The 20853-nt window shown below is 38.2% G+C and overlaps 1 protein-coding gene across 1 annotated transcript in view; it reads right to left on the bottom strand.

Moving 5' to 3' along the window:
* Nucleotides 1-19647, bottom strand: part of LOC126267120 (vesicle transport protein GOT1B) — a 35516-nt gene extending 15869 nt beyond the window's left edge. The window contains exons 1-3 of the mRNA XM_049972035.1: nucleotides 19310-19647; nucleotides 18430-18521; nucleotides 9534-9712 (exon numbers count right to left, since the gene is read on the bottom strand). Of these exons, the coding sequence (XP_049827992.1) occupies nucleotides 9534-9712; nucleotides 18430-18521; nucleotides 19310-19334 (296 nt within the window). The 5' untranslated portion in view covers nucleotides 19335-19647. The remainder of the gene's footprint in view (nucleotides 1-9533; nucleotides 9713-18429; nucleotides 18522-19309) is intronic.
* Nucleotides 19648-20853: the final 1206 nt, after the last annotated feature.

Genomic DNA, 20853 nt, shown 5'->3' on the forward strand with positions numbered 1-20853 from the left:
CTTCTTTACTCCAAATGATATTTTCCTTTTCACCAAATATAATTATAAAATCTTGAATATGTCATTTTTCAGAATTATTGCTTAAGTCATTTGTGAATTTTTATCAGATCTGGAAAATGTGAGTATATGCTGCTAGAGCAACAAGTAATTCGCAGTCATTAAACGTGCCTTATATGGTACCAGGTACTGCATATGGAAAGGTTCTCTCTCTCTCTCTCTCTCTCTCTCTCTCTCTCTCTCTCTCTTCCTCTCTCTCTCTCTCCCTCTCTCTCTCTCCTCCCCCCCCCCCCCCCCCTCCCTCCCTTCAAGTGGAGTCAATGAAGTTGATCAACCGTACAACAGGAAGTTCAGAATCACGAAATGATCAGTGCTATTGCCACCATTGAGAAATATGCTGGAAACTGCTTTAGACATCTGGGAACAAAAGCCTGAAGACACAATTGCAGCAGAGCTTTGTCGACACTTTGGATGATGATGTGCACACTTTTACTGCTCCCCCACAGGAAGGATTGTGGTCACTGGAGGACTCTAGCAAAAGTGAAGGCATGGATATTTATTCTACCAGGTTGCTTCTTTACCTGGAGGAATATAAATGTTGCATATCACCATCCTTAAAGACAAACGAATACTGACAGTTAATGCTTCTAATGAGATGTTTAGGGGTACTAAGTCACTGAAGGGATCTTAAAATCTTTCCAAGCAAACACCTACAGATTCCCTCTCAGTATTAGGACGGTTTTTGCAACAGTCGTGATGTTTTGTGACAATTGGGAGTTATTTTCTAAAAACCTCACATTTTGTACTGCCAACATACAACACAGTGTTCCACAAATTGGCAAAGCTCAGACAGGTGACCGTGGTAGTCACTACAATACCAATAAATTTCAAATTTGGGTCTGAGAAAGCAGCAATGGGGAAAGGAGGTAAAGGTGACTGGAAGCGTAGTAAAAGATCAGTGTCTGTATGCTCAAACTTACGTGGAGTGCGATGGCGTCATATAAACTATGATACAGTGTGGGTTCAATGGTCTGTTTCACTGAGAGAGGGGAATTCCATAGCATATTTCTTTCTCCCTGGTGGTACCAGAGGAAAGTGAGGCTACTCTGGCTGTACCATTGTTGTCTACTATTAGGATGATGAGTTTGGGGAGACAATGAGGATGAAGTATTTTTCTCTCAACAAGAATGTTAGCATAGAGGTGGAGCCGAGGTTGGGAGTTGAAGAGACCTTGTCGCCATTGTATTAGGTTCGAGTTCTGTTACTGTCTTAGTGAATGTGATGTCTTACTGATACAGAGTATCCTGTCATATTTCTTTCCAGCATCATGAGTTGTTTGGCAGTCAAGTGTTTCATATAAGTGAATATTTTTCTCTTTCATGAATATGATCAGTAAACAAAGGAGAGGTGGTGCAGTGATAACTGGGTAGTTTATGCATATAGGGAGTTGTCTGACAGTTCTCATGATATGTTACTCTGCAGTCCCCCTCCCCTCCCAATAAGTACTTACATTAATGCAAAAAGGACATACACATGAACCTGAGGCATCTAAAGAAGAACATGGTGCAAACCCTTGTACCACTTCCTATGGAAAGTGGAATAAGTGTTGGCAATGTGCCTGTATATCATAGTCTTAAACTTGTTAGGGAAAACATTACCTATGAGATAAAGAATAAAATCACTAGTATCAACCTGTTATCTTTTGATCCTCTCTGAAACGAACAGATAAATTGGTTTTGCACTGCTCCAGGTTAACGCACAGTACTTTGTCAGTTTTTAGTGTGAAGTCTAGGATTAGACCTAGGGCAAAATTTGCTACGAGTGATCAAGAATGGTATAACATATAGTTTATAACTGATCTGGAGTGGCAGTAATCGATCAGCATTCAATACTTTCATCGATTAACAACAATGGCTTCATTAAGCAGAAGATTTTCTATTTGCTCTTGAGCACGAGGTACTTTGAGGACTGTCTGATTCCATTTATTCTTGCCAGACTGCCATTCCAGTGAAGTCAAATATGGGAACACTATTAGGTTGTAATTCTCAGCATTAAATTTTTGATGAGATGGTCATCTCAACATGGGTACTGGTTTGGGTATCTGACCCATTTCATTGCAGATCACAAACCCTGATTCCACCCAACAATAGCAATAGGTACTTGGCACAGTAGCCACTATCTGGAGTTGGTGCACCAGACTGGTCATGCATCTATTACGCATTGTCAGCAGTTTGACCTCTGAACAGTTGGGGGGACAACTACGATTATGTGGGTATATCACATCTCTGTTTAATGGAAGGATTAGAAAGATGTTTTAAGCATCCACTACATGTAGACCTAACATGTTAGTAGAGAAAAAGATAAATGGTGACTAAAAGAATACCAAAAGCCTCCCCTTCAAAGAGCTTTGTTTCATCATGTGTGTTCTGGTGATATCAAGAGGCATGAAAATTACCACCTACTCAGTTTTATTTCAAGTTGTTCAAACGTAACTGTGACCAGATAAAGAGGTCATTCAAAATGTTGACAGTTATGTTACCTGTATCACAAAAATTAATTTCTTTGTCACAATATTTTAATGTCTGTTAAATATTATCACCAAAAAACTGTTTTACATTAATATTACTCTGTAAACTTAATTTCCTGCTGTGAACTAATTATTCCAACACAAGTTTTCAGAATAATGTAGTGATAGTTTTCAATTTTTTTTCCAATTAACTGAGTGCCAGGTTCATAAATATAAAGAGGGTTCACATTTTTTTCTCACCTACAGACATAAAGTAGCACAAAAGAATACATAATATACAGCCTATCACGCTGCAGGCTAATCCCATTAATTATGATCGGGGCAAAATAAAAAGCCTTCAAGGCTGACAAATACGCTGCTTTTGAAGTTAAATATGCATCTATTTTTTGAGCTGCCTACATGTGTATGGCATTGTTGGCTAGGAGCCTCCTTTCGGGGAGATGAGCTGCTGGGTGAAGTCTTTATTTGACGCCACTTTGGCATCGTGTGTGGTGGTGTTGATGATGATGATGATGATGATGATGACGACGATGATGACGACGATGATGACGACGATAACACAATACCCAGTCCACAAGTGGAGAAAAATCTCTGACCTGGTTGGAAATCGAACCCAGGGCCCACGCATGAGCAATATTCTAGACTGAGTCGCAAGAAATCTATGTAGACTGACTGCACTCCCCCCCCCAGCATTCTACCAATAAACCAAACTCTACCATCTGCTTTACTGACAAATGAACCTATGTGATCATTCCATTTCATATCCCTACAAAGTGTTAGACCCTGGTATTTGTATGAGTTGACTGATTCCAACAGGGACTCATTGATATAATAATCATATCAAACTACATTTTTTGTTTTGTAAGTGCACAAGTTTACATTTCTGAATATTTAAAGCAAGTTTCCAATCTTTGCACCACTTTGAAATCTTATCGAGGTCTGACTTAAGATTTATGCAGGTTCTTTCCAATAGTACTTTACTACTGATAACTGCATCATCTGCAAAAAGCCTGCGGTTACTAGTAATATTGCCTGCAAGATCATTAATATACAATATGAACAGCAAGGGTTCCAACACACTTCCCTGGGGTACACCCGAAGTTACATCTACATCTGGCTATGACTCTCCATCCAAGATAACACCTGGCCTCCTTATCAAAAGTCCTCAGTACAGTCAGAAATTTCACTTGATACCCACATACAATTGTACTTTTGACAGTAAGCGTAGGTGTGATACTGAGTCAAATCTTTTCAGAAATCAAGAATTATAGCATCAACCTGACTGCCTTGATCCAAAGCTTTCAGTATGTTATGTGAGAAATATGTGAGTTGGGTTTCAAGTGATCAATGTTTCTGAAATCCATGCTAGATGGCATTGAAGAGGTCAATCTGTTCAAGATACCGCATTATATTTAAGCTCACAATATGTTCAAAGAATCTACAACAAATCAATCTCTAGGATATTGGATTGTAGTTTTGTGGATCGCTTCTGCTATCCTTATTGTAGACTAGTGTGACCTGTGCCTCTTTCCAAGAATTAGGCATGCCTTGATCAGCAGTGCAGCTCAGTCTCTCATGGTGCACTTTTTCTAATGTGTTTTATTCTTGTTCTCTGTATTTAAAGATAAGCCTTTGGGATTATTTAAATTGTGCTGGTATTCTGGACCAAATGTTTATTGGACTTTCTCATGTAGTTTTACTTCTGGGTTGACACTAGTTTTGTGCCACAATAATAATTTGTTTCACTAATTGTGGTCTGTTTGCTGGTGAGCAAATTCTGTCTGCACTAAGAAATTATTGTTGTCTTGCAAACTGTCTCTAACATTACCAAATTGTTACTGCTCATTCAAACAACTGCAGGTGCGAGTCATTATCTCACAAACCTAACAGCCACGAATTAATCAAATTCTACTATATAGTACCGCTTCTAGAAAACTAGATTATTTTTACTCTGTGTCATCATGTTAACACTAAAAACAAAGAAGCTATGATTTAATCTGTGGACTACTTATTTGTTTGTTTATTTATTTATTTATTTAAATTGTTCAATTAACAGTCCGATTGCCCTTTGTATTTGCATTCGTTACATCTGTGTTAAGACACCTTGTATAGGTCTTCTAAAAGTTCCCGGCACTTGCAGTACATGACCAGTGTGTGGTGTGGCATGTCCAGACTACAGACTAGTGGGTCTGTGTGTCACCGGGGGGAGGCAGGGCTATTGTTCTCCAGAAGCACCTGGTCTTTGTAACTGCATTGTTGGATAATTACTCTGTCTATTTATCACACCAGTGAGAGTTCAAATAAATTGTGTTATTTTGCTATGAATGATGTTCCATTTCCCATTGCCTAGTCCTTCCTCTGCCCAAGTAATCACTGACAGCTGGCCACGTATCAAGTACTTTTGTCTAATTTAAAGATCAGCAACCTTAGCCCAAACTACAGGTACTATTTGTTTGTTATTTTTGAAGGTAGCTAGTAAACAAGAATCTGTTTTGCATCACAGGAAATATTAATCATAATCTTTCGAAGAAGAAGGACAGCCATTTTCTTACTCATATAAGGTGGTAGGCCCAAATCTCGTTGACAGAAAATCATATGGAAACATTGCAAACATTTGTGAGATTCTGGCGAAAAGCCAATTAAAAAACAATTGTGGCTTCCACTTGCAAGAAGCTGTCTCACTGTTACCCCTTCATTCAAACAGTACTGTAATTTTTCTTCCATTACACAGCTATTTTCTACACTCTGGTATCCCTGGTGGATATGAAAGGGGCTCCAACAATGAAGAACTCTAAATGCTACAGAAGACATCACCACCATCTGGTGGCAACCTCCACTGTAAGTGTCAACAGCAGTGTGTGGTGTGCAAACCACCACTGGAGATGGCTCATGCTTTCAAGCACTGCCTAACACTTCAGGTGATTGGGACTGATCTACTCCCAAGCCTCTGTACTGCAAATAGTGATCACACCCCGTATTCTAAAATTTTTTTGATTCTCTCCCAGCTTTATCTTTTTTGACTGTGTCGATTGCCAACTGAAAGATTTCACATTTCTTTCAGTTATTGCTTGGCTCAAAATTTGCACTGCCTTACTTACAATAACTTGGTTTGAAATTTAATTCTAGACCATGTACTCCACTCTAGAGGTATCTCTTATTCAAGTTTCTGTTGGCAACAATACAAAATACGTCTTTAACCACAGATTGTCCAATAACACATTATGTAATTTCTAGATTTTTCCACTGAGACTGAATATCTGTAATGTCTATCACACAGATCTTCTTTAAAAGAAATTTGACATGAATTTTATAACTGCTAAAAATGAAGCAGCAGACTCATTAATATTGGCATTCTTTCCAAATGGTATAATCTTTACAAAAAAGAATTTTATCATAACATCCCAGTTCATCAGTTTGAACAAAAAACACACTACGTGACAACATTAAAATTCGTATAAACTGTTCCACAGATAAAATTGATAGTTATAATGTCATTAAACTACCTCACAACCTTTGACAGTTTGCCCCAGTGGACGGAACATGCGACTGTTGCCCATCTAACAACAACGAGCCAGCTTCTCCTCTGATGCTACCAATAGCTCAGCAGCTGTAGCAAAAACATGTTGCCATCTCATTGGTGAATGGTAGCATGTTGTGTTGAGAAATTGTTTCCAAGTTTCTCATTTCTCATAATGAAGTATAATTTATTAAAGTATTGAAGAGTTTCACATTTTGTCACATGCTGTTATGAAAGAGTTTATATAGCAGCATTGTTTTAGTAGCAGTGTGAAATATCTCAACATGAGTTGTGGTGTAGTATTGCAAGCTGAATGGGAAATTCCAACCCACAGACTAGGTCACTAATTTTTGAGTGTGACTACTTTTAAGTCAAGTGCAATTACAGGGATTCAATTTCAGATGTTTCACGAGCAGTGGACAGAACAGTTGCTGCATTTAATAACCATAGGTCCAAGGTGCTAAGAAATGGAAAGCAAAAGGGAAGGAAGGAAGCAAGGAAGATTATAGTGGCGAAATAACAACAGGCCACTCTCTTGTGGAGCCACCGGGCAAGAAAGTAAGTTACAAAAAAACAGGAAACTAAGATGGATGCATCCCAGAAGAATGAAGCACAGATCTGTTCGATATTATTAACACAAGTCACATACACATTACATTTCTTTCTAATCTCAGAAAGGAGAGTTATTTAACAGGGCATCAGTCAAATCTTCAAAACTGTCACTGTGAGTTGGATTCTGGAATGAAAAATTTTCCATGTCTAGAAGTTGATCACCAACATAACTAACATATCAGCAAGAGGAGGCCAGTACAAGCTTGCCAAGACAAACATCAATGTGTGTCACGCATTGACAATGGCTGTGTTCATTACACCTGAATGATTAACCATAGCCCCCACTATGCTCTAACAGCCCCAGTGCTTTCCAGTATCATATGGCAGTGAGCAATTCAGAGCATCCAACTTTTTCCCCACATCTGGTGGTACTCACCAACAATACCCCAGGCAGTCCTTGATTAAGGAACTGTCAATGTTGAAATCACGTGTGCTTGTGTAGGCTGTGAATAATGAACATGTAATATATGATTTGCTGGATTTATTTGTTTGGAGATTATCACCTAACTGCTGTCATCTTTAAAAAGCCTATAATGTTGAAATCATTGTTGTAATATTTGCATTCATGTTACGCGCGCGCGTGTGTGTGTGTGTGTGTGTGTGTGTGTGTGTGTGTGTGTGTGTGTGTGTGTGTGGCAGACAGTGCTGAATATCTGCACTGAAAGTAAGCTGATGCTATGTAAGTTGATAGTATGTTTCTGTAACATATAAAATCTGAAATATACTCATTATTTGTTACAGCTGTCTTACTGCTGTATGCCGCTGTGTAAGAATGAGAAAGAAAAAAAACAGATGCATTAGTTACTGCAAATTTCCAGTTGATAATGACCATAGAAATACTTGGTAATGTGTGGTTTCTTGAGAAAACTTCACGCCAAATACACTGTAAAATTCATCAGTAGTTTGCAGTCAACATTTTTGGTGTATTATAAGTTTATCCCCAAGAGAAAGATTCAGAAAACAGTCAGCATTACCAGCAGATTTTCAAACTGTATTTTCTTATAAAGGTAGAACTTAAATTTCCCATAAGTAAATCACTTTTAAATAAACTTAAGAATCAATCAATCAGACATAAGAAAATTTTAAACTAAGCATCCTCATGGAAGATTTTGTACTTTTTTTTCAGATACACAGCTGAATATCGTAAAGCTTTCATCATCGGTCTAAGTGGGTAGGTCTTAATAAAATTACTGAAGGAAATACCCTCTTAAACATGCACACATCTGATTTCAACCAATGTATATAAATCTCAATCAATGGATTTTATACAGTCCCATGACATCACATTAATTCAAGAATTTGCTAAACATAGTGTCGAATTTTGCGGCAAGCACTCTCCCACACTTGCGAGTTTGTGATGTATGAGAACAGTTGGAGATGCACATATCAATAGAACTAGAAAAAGCAGCTTACTTTTTTTTCTTTTTTTTATGCAACAGTGAGGAAAACCATCTCATACTGCTTAGTGCTTTCATGTGTAAATATTTCCCATCAGATGTAATGAAGCAGACAGCTTCCTTTGCTACAGGAGCTAACAAAAAGCTGAATTTTTTGAACTCCAGACCACTGAATTGAAAAGTGCTGCATGTTTAAAACCATAAACTCTCCATCCGCTTCAAGGTAGTAACAGTCGACAGCGTTCTGCAGCAACTGGCTGAACTTCATGTCATAACACTTGCTGGTAAGGAGTGTTGAGGCTGGAAGAGCACATTAGCGAGCTATGGAATAACAAGAGCACCAACAGGGAAAAGTGGCAGGACAGAAGCTATTGTCCACTGTTGCACACGGTTCTTCCCCAGCTGAGTCATAACAAGAATGTACTTTCATAAACACGGATCCAAGAGGCATTGCTGGAAAAACAGGTTGAAGTGAAGCTCATTTCTATCTGCTCCATGCATAGTTCCTGGTCTGTGGAACAGAACAGCGATTCTTCCGCTGGAGGCATGCCCCTTACATCATAATATCATAGCATTTTCAAAATTTTCACTGATGGCAAATTAACAACCACATGCTGAAAGTAGGCAAGGTGTGCACAGTGCAAGCTGACAACACACCTCCTCTCTTCCTGCTTTGCATAGAACTGTCAAAAGTCACATGTTATTTTAATTGCACAATAACTTAAGTTGTTTCACACATTCAGAAACATAATAAAAACAAAATTATATTGTTACCAGTGCTCGGCCAAGAACATTTCATCTTGCACTATGTACCAAGTAACAGTTAATCTCGTCTTCCCCAAACCCAGTCTTCTCTCTTTGCTTCTTAAGAACCTCAATATAACACGTTACAGTAAAAACTAATGTTCCACAATAATATGAGAAATTAAGTTTCATAACTTTTTCCAACAAATAAAAAAAAAGGTTCAAATGGCTCTGAGCACTATGGAACTAACATCTGAGGTCATCAGTCCCCTAGAACTTAGAACTACTTAAACCTAATTAACCCAAGGACATCACACACATTCATGCCCAAGGCAGGATTCGAACCTGCGACCATAGCGGTCAGGCAGTTCTAGGCTGAAGTGCCTAGAACTGCTCGGCCACACCGGCCAGCTTCCAATAAATCGACATATTTAGTCAATAACAGCCCCTATGCAATATTTAATCAATACCATGTTTCAATTTGAAATGGCACCATACTTAGCATTTACTTACAAGTTAATTCAAATCCTTTTATGACAGACAAAGTACAAAAATTACAGTTTTAATGCATGTAGACATGTCTAAATTTAAGTGTTATTTCCTGGATCATAGTCTTCAAATAACAGGACAACAATAAAAATTTAAAGATTTACAAATTCATGCAAATTTTCAAACCTTTAAGTAGAAACAACTAGGAGTAAATTCAATCACATCACATAAACTTTCTAGGATTACAAACCTGAACAACAACACAAATCCATATGTCTCAATCAGCATACCCACTAATGGCCAACCAAATAAAACAACAAGAATGCCTGCAAAGAAGGCAACAGACGCTCGAACTTTGTGTCTCTGGAAGAAGAATCTGAATGTCCGTTCTAATCCAATCACACATGCTAATCCTGAGATGAAAAGTATCTGTAACAAATGGAAGGATAATTGCAAAATGTTATACCAGGAAGTTTTAGACAGCAGTAAAAACATATTAAAGGAAAATTTAGTAATAACGAAGTTCATTGCAGTCAGTTTCACACAGAATGTTTCAAGTCTGCATCGTAATATGTTGAAAGAAATTATTTGTGAAAAATTAAACTGATCTTCATAAAACTGCAAACAGCTGTTAAACTGTTTAAGGCTATTACCAGTAGAGTGCTAGGAGAAACATACAAATGAGGAGTCAGCGTACTTCAATGCAGCCTTAGACAAAGAATTAATCATGAGCTCTTGAAATTATTTATGCAAGTATTTGATTGCAATAAACTTTGTTGTCAAACAGGGTGGCAACTTCGTTGCACTAAAAGAGTTCCCAGTTTTTTCAAGTTGAAATTCTCAACTCCCTCTGATCTAATTTTTGTTGTAAGTAGGACCAAATTTTACTTTACTAATTTTCAGAGCAAATTATATTTTTTTAACTACCATGTCACTTGTTAGCGATTATGACGATTTCAGCTAGGATTTACAGTTTCATCATTAACTCTGTAAGTTAGAGGCTCTTCCTGCCTCTGGAAAATTCATTGTTATAGTTTTCTGTCAACATTCCATGCCATCCTGTGTCACTGTATGAAAGCCTCAAGGCTATGAGGAAGCCTCACATCAACATGCTTCAAACTGCTGTAGCTGTAATGTACCAATAGACATCGATAGCATAGATGTATCATGTTTCAGACTAGACACTTTTCACATTATAGTCACAGTTAACCTTCAGCGTGTCATTGCAATAAAGCAGGTAAAGTACTACTTTGCACTGAAATTAGTAAAAAAAGAACTGAAGCTTAAATGTTTAATGTGAGCTACAATATGTGTGTTGAAATTTAGATCCATTTTTAAACCTTATATAGAATTAGGAAGAAGCCTTTGCATTTGTGGGAATGACAAATTCACTGCTACACGATAGATTCTCACGCACACCTTACACACTGTCACACCCACAATTACGCAATGCATAACTGACCTGGAGCCCGACAAGCCAGGAACTATAATGATGATTCCCGAGTTGACAAGTGATAAACACACTATTTCATTGCTCTTCTCAGACTTTCCTTACACAACTTCACAACAGATTACTTCTGAATCAGAGTCTTCAAGCAATTCAAAACAAATTTCCTCTGAACTCTTCTTTCCATCAACAAACTGTTCAACTCTCCCTAGGGGAATTTCCAGCAATTCAGTTTCCCTGAATTCCCAATTTTCCGTATTTTTTTCAGAAAAGTCACTACCCTGTCAAAAGAAATGTGCTTGCTGATAGTATCTGCTAGTAACATGGCGAACACCGGTGTTTTACTTTTCACCAATATCAATGTAAAAGCTGTCCATTACAATAGTTACAAGTAATTTGAGGCAACATAAAAATGAAAAATTGATATTACTAATAATAAATTTCCATTAAAATTTTAGTCTCAAAAAACTGCAAGAAATGCCAAGAAAAGCAGCACATTATAAAATACACTACTACTTTTCGTTATTTACACTCATTCATATTATGATTACTTTGTCTCTATTTTCTTCTTCTTCTTCTTCTACAAGCTGATAGAAGTTATTTTGAATATATTATCACTATAGTATAAACTATACAAAACTAAATGAAGACATTACTTGTTACATTCTCTACTCCCTACAATGTTTTTTTGGAGTGCACCGAGGGTTCCTTTCCCTTATATTACACAACGGGGAGAAAAAATTAGTTCATCCTTTTAGAGGTTTCCAATCCACTCTATATTTATTGCCGCAACATTGCATAAGGGGTACATGAAATGACTACATTTCGACATCACTAACACGCAATTAGTACATGACGTAGCCTGAACGAGTGGCAGTACAGGTACTGACTAGCATCCAGTTGATCGTACGAATGGCCAATACTGTCCTGGGATGCATTATACCATGCCTGTTCAACCGGTTCTTTAGTTCTGTAAGACATGCCTGCTCAACCTGTCCACTTTGTTCTGTAAGAGTGTACAAATGTTTGATTGGAGACATGCCTGGAGATTGTGCTGGCGAGGCATGTTGCTGCGCACTGGTTAGCATCCCTTCCAGAAACATCAAAGATGAACAAGAGCTGTGGCTTATTGCACCCCAGACCACAAGGCCTGCGGTGGGGCCAGTGTGACCGACGAATGCAATCTATGAGAGAGTGCTCACCAGGCCTAGGTTGTGCAATTGACCATCACTTGCTTGCAGGCAGAATCTGCTTTCATTGCTGAAGGCCACAGCACACCATTCCATCTTCCAAGTGATCCTCTGATGGCACCAGTCAAGTCGTGTACATTGGTGCTGTGGCATGAGTGGGAGACAGGCTAGAGGTGTGCATGCCTGGAGTCCACTGCTAGTAAGCAGTTCGCAACAGCTCATGTTGACATGCCTGGGCTCGCAAGCCCTCTTATATGTGTTGTAGCTGTACAATCTGCCACTGCTGCCCTTGCAATACCTGTGCTGTGTGGATGACCAGGACCTCATCTATAAGTGTGAGACTGTTCACCTGACCACTGATACCAGCACCATTGCACAACTGATCCAGCACGTCCAACTTGTGTGGCAATTCTCCAAAAGAACCATCTCATTACTGAGAAGACCATTATTTGACTGCTTTCAAACTTTCTCAGTAGGCTGTAGGAAGCAGAGTGTGGCTCGATTGCTTTACATGTTTGTACCACACTGGTCTTCTAGCTGTTACCATTCCCTATCTAAGGGCAGGCACAGATGATGCTGTGGTGCTATGCCAATATGCTATATTTTGATGGATGATAACAGTTTATCAGTATATCTACTATCTGCAGGGCATATGCTGTCATCAGATAAGAATCTGATGTCGTTTGTCCAGGTGGCCTAATTTTTTTCTGATTTGCTTTTTGTATTTTTCCTTTTTCTGAAGAACAAAGTAGTTGTTTTAAACTTCTTTCGTCTCATTATTAGGTCTGCTATGTGTCATAATTTCAGTAACACTGATGCTATCGTATTTGAAGTACGCATTTTCTATAGGACCTACATAATATTTCACCGTATGCAATAATGCTAAGAACAATTAAAACCATAGCTCAAAGCAACAGAACCAAACGAAGCAGATACACAGGTTTCAAATTTCTCTTAAAATCATCCAAAAATCATTAACTGAACTACATTTCTCTGCTTGGTAATGCTGTGTAGAAGGTATGTTAACAAATTAAATACTCGATTCGTCTTCTTCGCACTTTCATCATTTCCAAATTAGTTACAGTGGAAAAAATGAAAAGATCATATTTGCATCACCTGGGAAAAAGAGGAAGACAATGTTAACACTATTAGTGTTTGTGGGATCGTTGCAGAATGACTCACCTACCCATACCACAAAATTACACATAGAAACCCAGCTGATTCCAGAAGTAACAGGGGTGTCATTATCTCTTATTTGAATCACACCACTAAAAATGAAAAATGAAAATATCTAAAAATGTGATTTAGGAACACCACACTTGCTTAGGGCACAGATAACTAGGACAGTAAAAACAATCTGCTATATCATGCTGTGGAAAAAAATATAACCACATAGGTTTAGTTTAAGATTACACTGAACCTAAAACAACTGCTTTTAAGTCACTCAACAGGGTATGTCGTTTTGAGCACCATACTATGCTGGTCCATTTTTAACACACCAGAGTGGTATTGACATGCATTACTCACACAGCTGAATTTCAGCCAGATCACACTGTGAGCCTAAGGGAGGGTACATAATCCATCTCAAGAATTTCACTGTAAACTGGATATGACTTCAGCTGTGTTAAGGCCTGTGGAATCCAGGGAATGTAAAAGTTCACCAATCCCATTTCAGATGACAGTAGCAAAAATTATGATCAATGCTGCACCAGAGTGACAACCAAGAAAAGTAGTCTGGACGGTGAACAATGAGCAAAAACACTACTTGCCAAGCTTCCTTTTACATCTTCCCATTTTGCAGAAAGCATCTGATGGTGTTGGTGGGGTGTCTAGTGCAGAAAGTGACCCTTTTTTATATAAAGAAAGCAGATTTCATCTTTGAGTCCACAATCACCACTAAAATGTTGAAAAGTTAATGAGGCTGTGGCATACAGAGACCTCATATCACATTGTATGGGCAACTGAACACCACAATCAATAAAAAATAGTTGCAGAAACTCTGAACAGTAGCTATTTTTTCATAGCCTACCTACTCTGTTGCCATTTTGCAGTATCAGAGGTGTTTACCAGTAATACAAATAGTCTGTTCAGTCTTCTCATATTACCTTGCAATGTAAGATGATAAATGTCACTGGCACTACATGTGACCACGTCTGGCTAAATACATTAGCGTGAAGATCCTTCCAACAGGTCTGACAACAGATGGTGGATAAGAAAAACTTCAAGACGAATTCTCTATGCTTGATGAAATGATGCTGCAGGTAGGAAGCACCCACAAAACTAAGTTATCTACAAAAATCTGTTCATTGTTCCACAGCAGTGTTTGCCCTTCTTCAGAGGGTTTTTGCCTTAGTTTCCTTGTGGGTTTTCTTCTTTTAACTACACTTCTCTAAGCAGATAACTAGGCAGCAGTGCAGAAATAGCTGTTTCTGGACTGAGACTCTCAACGGCGTTGCTGGTTTGTAGGGGGCTGTAGCATAAAAACATATCGTTTTTGACAACTTTCCGTACCACACAATGTTGCAGTGAAAGAAGGGCAAGTTCCAGATAAGAGTGGCTTTAAAGTTTTGTAAGTACTAACATACTCATTTCTCATTATCCTGTAACTCAATTCTTTATTCGTCAGCATCTCTGCTCCCCACACGTTATGACTCACTATGCAATAAACACCAGTAAGAAGCTGAATTAGTCAGTACTGTTTCACCTATCACTGAGCTGCAGTTATTAATGTAGCTTCACCTCTATATGAAACAGGACTAATCTGATACACAACACATGTTACAAACAACAAAGTCTTCCAGTCAGTACTGCTAAGACACTGAGCAATAAGACCCATCCTGTACCCACATAGAAAGCTTCACAGTGTAGGCAGGTCAGTTGGTAAATCACATGGGTGCTTTCACACGTGGCTCTGCCTTTGATCGTGTACACCTTCCGGGTTACAGGTGGTGGTGGGAGGGTGCATGGGACAGGTTTTACACCGGGGGGCGGTTACAAGCAACAAACTGTCCATTCGCATGAATGGACACAGGCAGACAGTGTTTGTTGGTAATGGGGATCACCCTGTGGCTAAACATGCCTTGGTGCACGGCCAGCACATCTTGGCACAGTGTTACACCGTCCGGGTTATCTGGATACTTCCCACTAACACCAACCTGTCAGAACTCCGGAGATGGGAACTTACCCTTCAGTATATCCTCTCTTCTCGTTATCCGCCAGGCCTCAACCTCCGCTAATTTCAAGTTGCCACCGCTCATACCTCACCTGTCTCAACAACATCTTTGCCTCTGTACTTCCGCCTCGACTGACATCTCTGCCCAAACTCTTTGCGTTTACAAATGTCTGCTTGTGTCTGTGTATGTGTGGATGGATGTGTGTGTGTGCGCGCGCCCACATCCTTTCGTCTTTCCCTCTCCTTCCCTCTTCCCTGAAGAAGCAATTATATACATACCCCATAAACTAGATAAAAAAAATATAAAAAAAGTAGTGGCAGATCTCAATAGGGCTCAAGTTTAAAAGAATAGTTGACCAAGCACCGGATATATATGTGCCCAGCAGAAAAGTCCATAATGGGAGGGAACCTCCATGGTATACAGTCACTGTAAAGGAACTTCTAAAGAAACAGAGATTACTGAATAATAGATGAAAAGCAAAGTGTAGGACTACAGACAGAGAGACGCTGAATGAAACATGTTTGGCTGTCAAGAGACTAATGCGTGATGCCATCAATGACAACTACAGCAAAATATTGTCAATTGATCTCTCACAGGACCCAAAGAAATTCTGTTGTATGAAAATGCTGTTAGTGATACCAAATATAGGATCCAGTTGCTAGCGAATGAGACAAGAACTGAAACAGGGAGTAGCAAAGCAACAGCTGAAATGCATAGCCCTCTATTCAAAGGTTTCTTTACAAAGGAAAACCCAGGAGAATTGTCCCAATTTGATCCTCCTGCAACTGGAAAGATGAATGAAATAAGTATTAGTACCAGTGGTGTTGAGAAACGACTGAAATTGTTAAAATTCTACAAAGTTCCAGGGCCAGATGAAATCCCTATTAGATTCCACATTCCCTTTCATCTGAGTTAGCCCCTCTTGACGGCACAGGTAACACCTATCTACAAGAAGAAGTGATTCACAGAACTACCATCCCACATCCTGGGTATCAATTAGTTGTAGAATCTTAGAACATATTCTGAACTCAAACAGAATGAGGTATCTCTAACTTTTAATGACCTCCATGCCAACTAGCATCAATTCCAAAAACACTGATCATGTGAAACCCAACTCGCACTTTTCTCACATGACATACTCAAAGCTTTGGATAAGGCAGTCAGGTAGATGCAGTATTTATTGATTTCCGAAAAGCGTTTGACCCACTACCACACTTATTCTTACTGTCGAAAGTTCCATCACATGGAATATCAAGTTAAATTTGTGACTAGATTAAGCACTTTGTAGTAGGGAGGGAACACCACATTGTTTAAGATGGAGAGTCATTATCAGATGTAGAAGTAAATCTAGATGTGCCCCACAGAAATGTGTTGGGACCCCTGCTCTTCATTTTGTATATTAACGTCCTTGTTGACAGTATCAATAGTAGCCTCAGATTTTCTGCAAATGATGCAGTTATCTGTAACAAAGTACTGTCTAAAAGAAGCTGCACAAATATTCAATCAGGTCTTGCTACGATTTGAAAGCGGTGCAAAGATTGGCAACTTCCTTTAAATGTTCAGAAATGTATTAGGTCTACAACTTTGCTTCCGCTGTTTTTCTCGAAGTTCGGGGGTTTATTGTGAAAAATTTACAAAAAAATTATTATTCATAGTATTGCCCATCACTGGCCACTACATTCTCCCATCTTTAAAATAGCATACGAATCCTGTGGCAGAAGAAATGGGCGTCTTTTGTGGAGATCAATGAATCAATTCAATTTTGCACTTGTCCATATGATCGGAAGTGCTGGTCAGCTAGACTGTATGCCACTGATCGAAAAAGGTGGTAGTCAGAGAACAATGTATGGAGAATATGGTGGGAGGGATAGGACTTCTCATTTCAACATCTACATGTATATTCTGACAGGTTCTGCTACATGGGGTCGAACACTGGCCTGCTGCAATATTATCTTTACATGTCTATCACTGTATTGTGGCCATTTGTGTTTCAGTGCTCGGCTCAAATGCATCAATTGCTTTCGATAATGATGTCCTGTGACTGTCTTCGTCTGTTTCAGTAGCTACGAAAACGTTCTGTCTTCCACTGCCATACCGAGCTTCGACATCAAAATCAACATTCTTAAAGTGTTGAAAACATTCTCTGCATGTTCTTCCCCTAATAGTTCCTTCACCATTTTAAGAGCCACAGCCGCAGATTTCTTCACGTTGAAGCAGAAAATTAAAACTTCCCGCAAATGGCAAGAAATTGGTACGCAAGTTGACATACTTAATTGAGAATAACCTCATGATGCAATCACAAATCGACTAATATTTTTATGGTATAATGTTCACAGATGCCTAAGCTTATTATATTACACTTATGAGCAACCACCTGAACCCCATTTACTGCTACTGCCGTCAATTACAAAACAGCAGAAGCAAAGTTGTAGACCTAATAAATCTATGCAATTCACAAAACGAAAGAGTGTAGTACCCTGTGACAATAATATCAAAAAGGCACAATAGGAATAGGCCAATTCATACAGCTACCTGGGTGTAACGCTTTGTAGGGATATGAAATGGAATGATCATATAGGTTCAGTTGTGGGCAAAGCAGGTAATAAACGTTTTATTGGTAGAATAATGGGGAAGTGCAATCAATCTACAAAGGAGATTGCTTACAAACCACTCTTGTGACCCATTCTAAAATATTGCTGAAGAGTGTGGGATCTGTACCAAATACAAACAACAGGTGACATTGAACATATACAGAGAAGGGCAGTACAAATTGTCACAGGTTTGTTTGACTTGTGGGAAGAGTGTGATGATGAAAAAACTGAAGTGGCAGACTAAGACAGCCATAAACTAACCCATGAAAGTCTACTAAAATAGATTCAAGAACCAGCCTTAAATAATGTAATTCAGACAGTCAAGTGCACTATATATCAGTGTCACCACAATCGGTTTTTCTGAGAGATCACAATCACACTCAACACCCAGATTTGTGTTGTTACAAAACATCTTCAGAGGAATTTGTTTCAAGTCCTGGACACTTTCGATAGAACTTTAAACTGACTAATTGTACAGAATTTCTTATGTACGTGAAACCCATGATCACCGTAAAAACAAATTTAACAGTAATCTGCAAAAGGAGTCTATACAATCCTAGCAGTTAATGGTTTTGCCACTTTAAGATACTCAAACACTTGATCAAAATTATACAATGAGTCAGCAAATCAATTCCTAATATTCTTACACATTAACACACATACCAAATCAGCAACAGAGAAACAAGGAAAATCTGCAAGTAAAGTAGCATGACTATGTCTTACAGTTATAAACGCACATACTCACATTTCCAAGGGCTAACAGACCCTTGTCAAATAGGAGCAGCACGCCAAGGAATAGAAATGCTATCCCGAAACCGGCCAAACCAACACCAATTTCTGAAAATGAACAATATTTCATACGAAAGTTGAATTAACAGCAGGGCACTATATCCATGTTTCACCAGCTTTTCAACATGTATTAAGAGCTCATATTATTCATAAAAAATGTAATAAAAACTGAGCGGAAACTTTTCAGAATAGCAAATTAAAGAAAGAACAAATTAGGCCTAGTAATATTCTGATGTGTCACTTCTCGTAACACTGATTATTCGATAAATAAGGTAATCTGTTGCTTCCAATTGGAAAACTGAAATATAGTATAATTTATTCCAAGAACATTAAGCGAAATTAACGAACTGGACCGCAAGCTTCGTCTTTTTTTCATTTTAAAGTATGCAAGTCTATTAACTATTAACTGCTGACGACAAACGCGCTGAAAATGTTCCTATACATGTAACACCTATATAACATATTAGCAGTTCCAGTTTACTATAATGTAATCGAATATTTCGACATCTCCTAACAACTAATGAAGGAATTCAGTATTATATCTAAATGTTTTGGGTTTATGCTATGCTTTCTGGCATGTTCCAGAAAACGAGAATCATATCATTTTTAGGACTATGGAACGAAAACTGCATCTAATCTGATCTTTATTAACCCATTTCATAAGCAGGACTCTTTTGCCGAATAACATTTATAAGATGGGAAGAAGTAAATTACTTTTTCTAATATTGTTCAAATAATTCGGTTCTTGAAACAATCCCAAGCTCTCACGCTGCATTAACAAAATATAACACAATGTCATACATTTGTCTGGAGAAAATTTAGTGCGGCTCACTTACTTTGAACATCCGTGATTTCGAACATTTTCTTTCTATTTCTATACGTGTATTCTGCAGTGAAAACACTTCTCACAAATCCAGACGGCGTCTACACCTCCACGTCATCCGCGCATTGTCGGCGTCTCGCAAACTCCGAATTTCGGATAACAGCACGCAAGCTATAGTTGTGCATCACCAGTATTTATTCACAGCGGCTAGTGTTGATAGACCCATTTATCACACAAATATCATAAACACTATTCATCACTTATATGTCAGAGATGTGCCAAAATTTCAACTACATTTCGCGCACTGCGCAAAGAGTACCAAACATCACATAGGACCGCGAAAGACAAACTTTCGCTGGAATGCGCGAAGTGACAATAAAAATTACCTTTTAGTAATGAATTTTCTGCAATCAAATGCCAGGATTATTGCGTTAATCTTAAGTTTACTGACAGTTCCCGGACGATTTTAGTAACATTACTCCTGACATCATTCGTACAGTAGCTTTATTTTGAAAAGTGCTGCACTATTGCATTAAGAGTTGGACGAAATCTCCATTTATTAAAAGCAACAACACTAGAGGTATGTTCCTTTTGTACAAAATTAAAATCTACTTTTGATAATGTATCTTTTTAAATAAACAGTTCTTAAAAACGGTTTGTTCTCATAAATAAAAGTAAAGGTACAGAATTTGCTGAAGGGCATCCCATAAAAGCAGTTTAAAGGCACTAGATAAAGAATAATGTGTAACATGTGTCTTATAACGTATCGCCAAAGTGTCTGCGCAAGTAAAGCATCCAAGAATGTTGAAAACAACAGGATAGCTTGGGATTAAGCGTCCCCTAGATAGTCAATAATATTGCGCAGTAATATCGTGGTTTGAAATGTTAAGCAGACGCTTCTGACCGATAATGCTGCAAGCAGAAAACAATGTGGATAAAAAATTGGTTCAAAAAGCACCAAAGATCACTCATGTCAACTTGTCAAGAGAACTGAATTGAAACTGAAGGAAAAAAAATTGATTTTTATGTGTTGATGGTTCAACATATAATACACTACTGGAAACGCTTGTGCCCTTATATAGGCGCACCTATCGCACCGGACTCATTAGCAGATGTATATTGGAGTCATAGGCACCTTTTTACAAATAGTGGCATTTTATATAGAAATAATCTTAAAAAATCAAAAGCTCCAATAAAGAAGAAGGCGATTACGTGTGCATAAAATGACTTAAAATATAAATAACCGCATAAATGCAATTTACACAATCACCCCGCCTCATGATCGCATATAAGGTAGATGAAATTATACTTTTAACTATTTTCTAAGAATAAAGAATATAAATTACTGGTATAAATTTCATAAAGTAGCTGAAATTATACTTTCAGCTACTTTCGAAGTAAAGTACTGCACAGTCAGATTCAGAGTAAAAATTCCAGTCATGAAATTCAGTATTATTATTTATAAGCTTCTTCATTTCTTTATGTCTCAATCTAATACTACCATCACCAAAAAACTGAAATTCCCAACCAGTAATCAGTTTTCAGTTTCTATCTGGG

Source organism: Schistocerca gregaria, chromosome 4 (assembly GCF_023897955.1).
Source record: "Schistocerca gregaria isolate iqSchGreg1 chromosome 4, iqSchGreg1.2, whole genome shotgun sequence".
In the NCBI taxonomy this organism is placed as follows: Eukaryota; Metazoa; Arthropoda; class Insecta; order Orthoptera; family Acrididae; genus Schistocerca; species Schistocerca gregaria.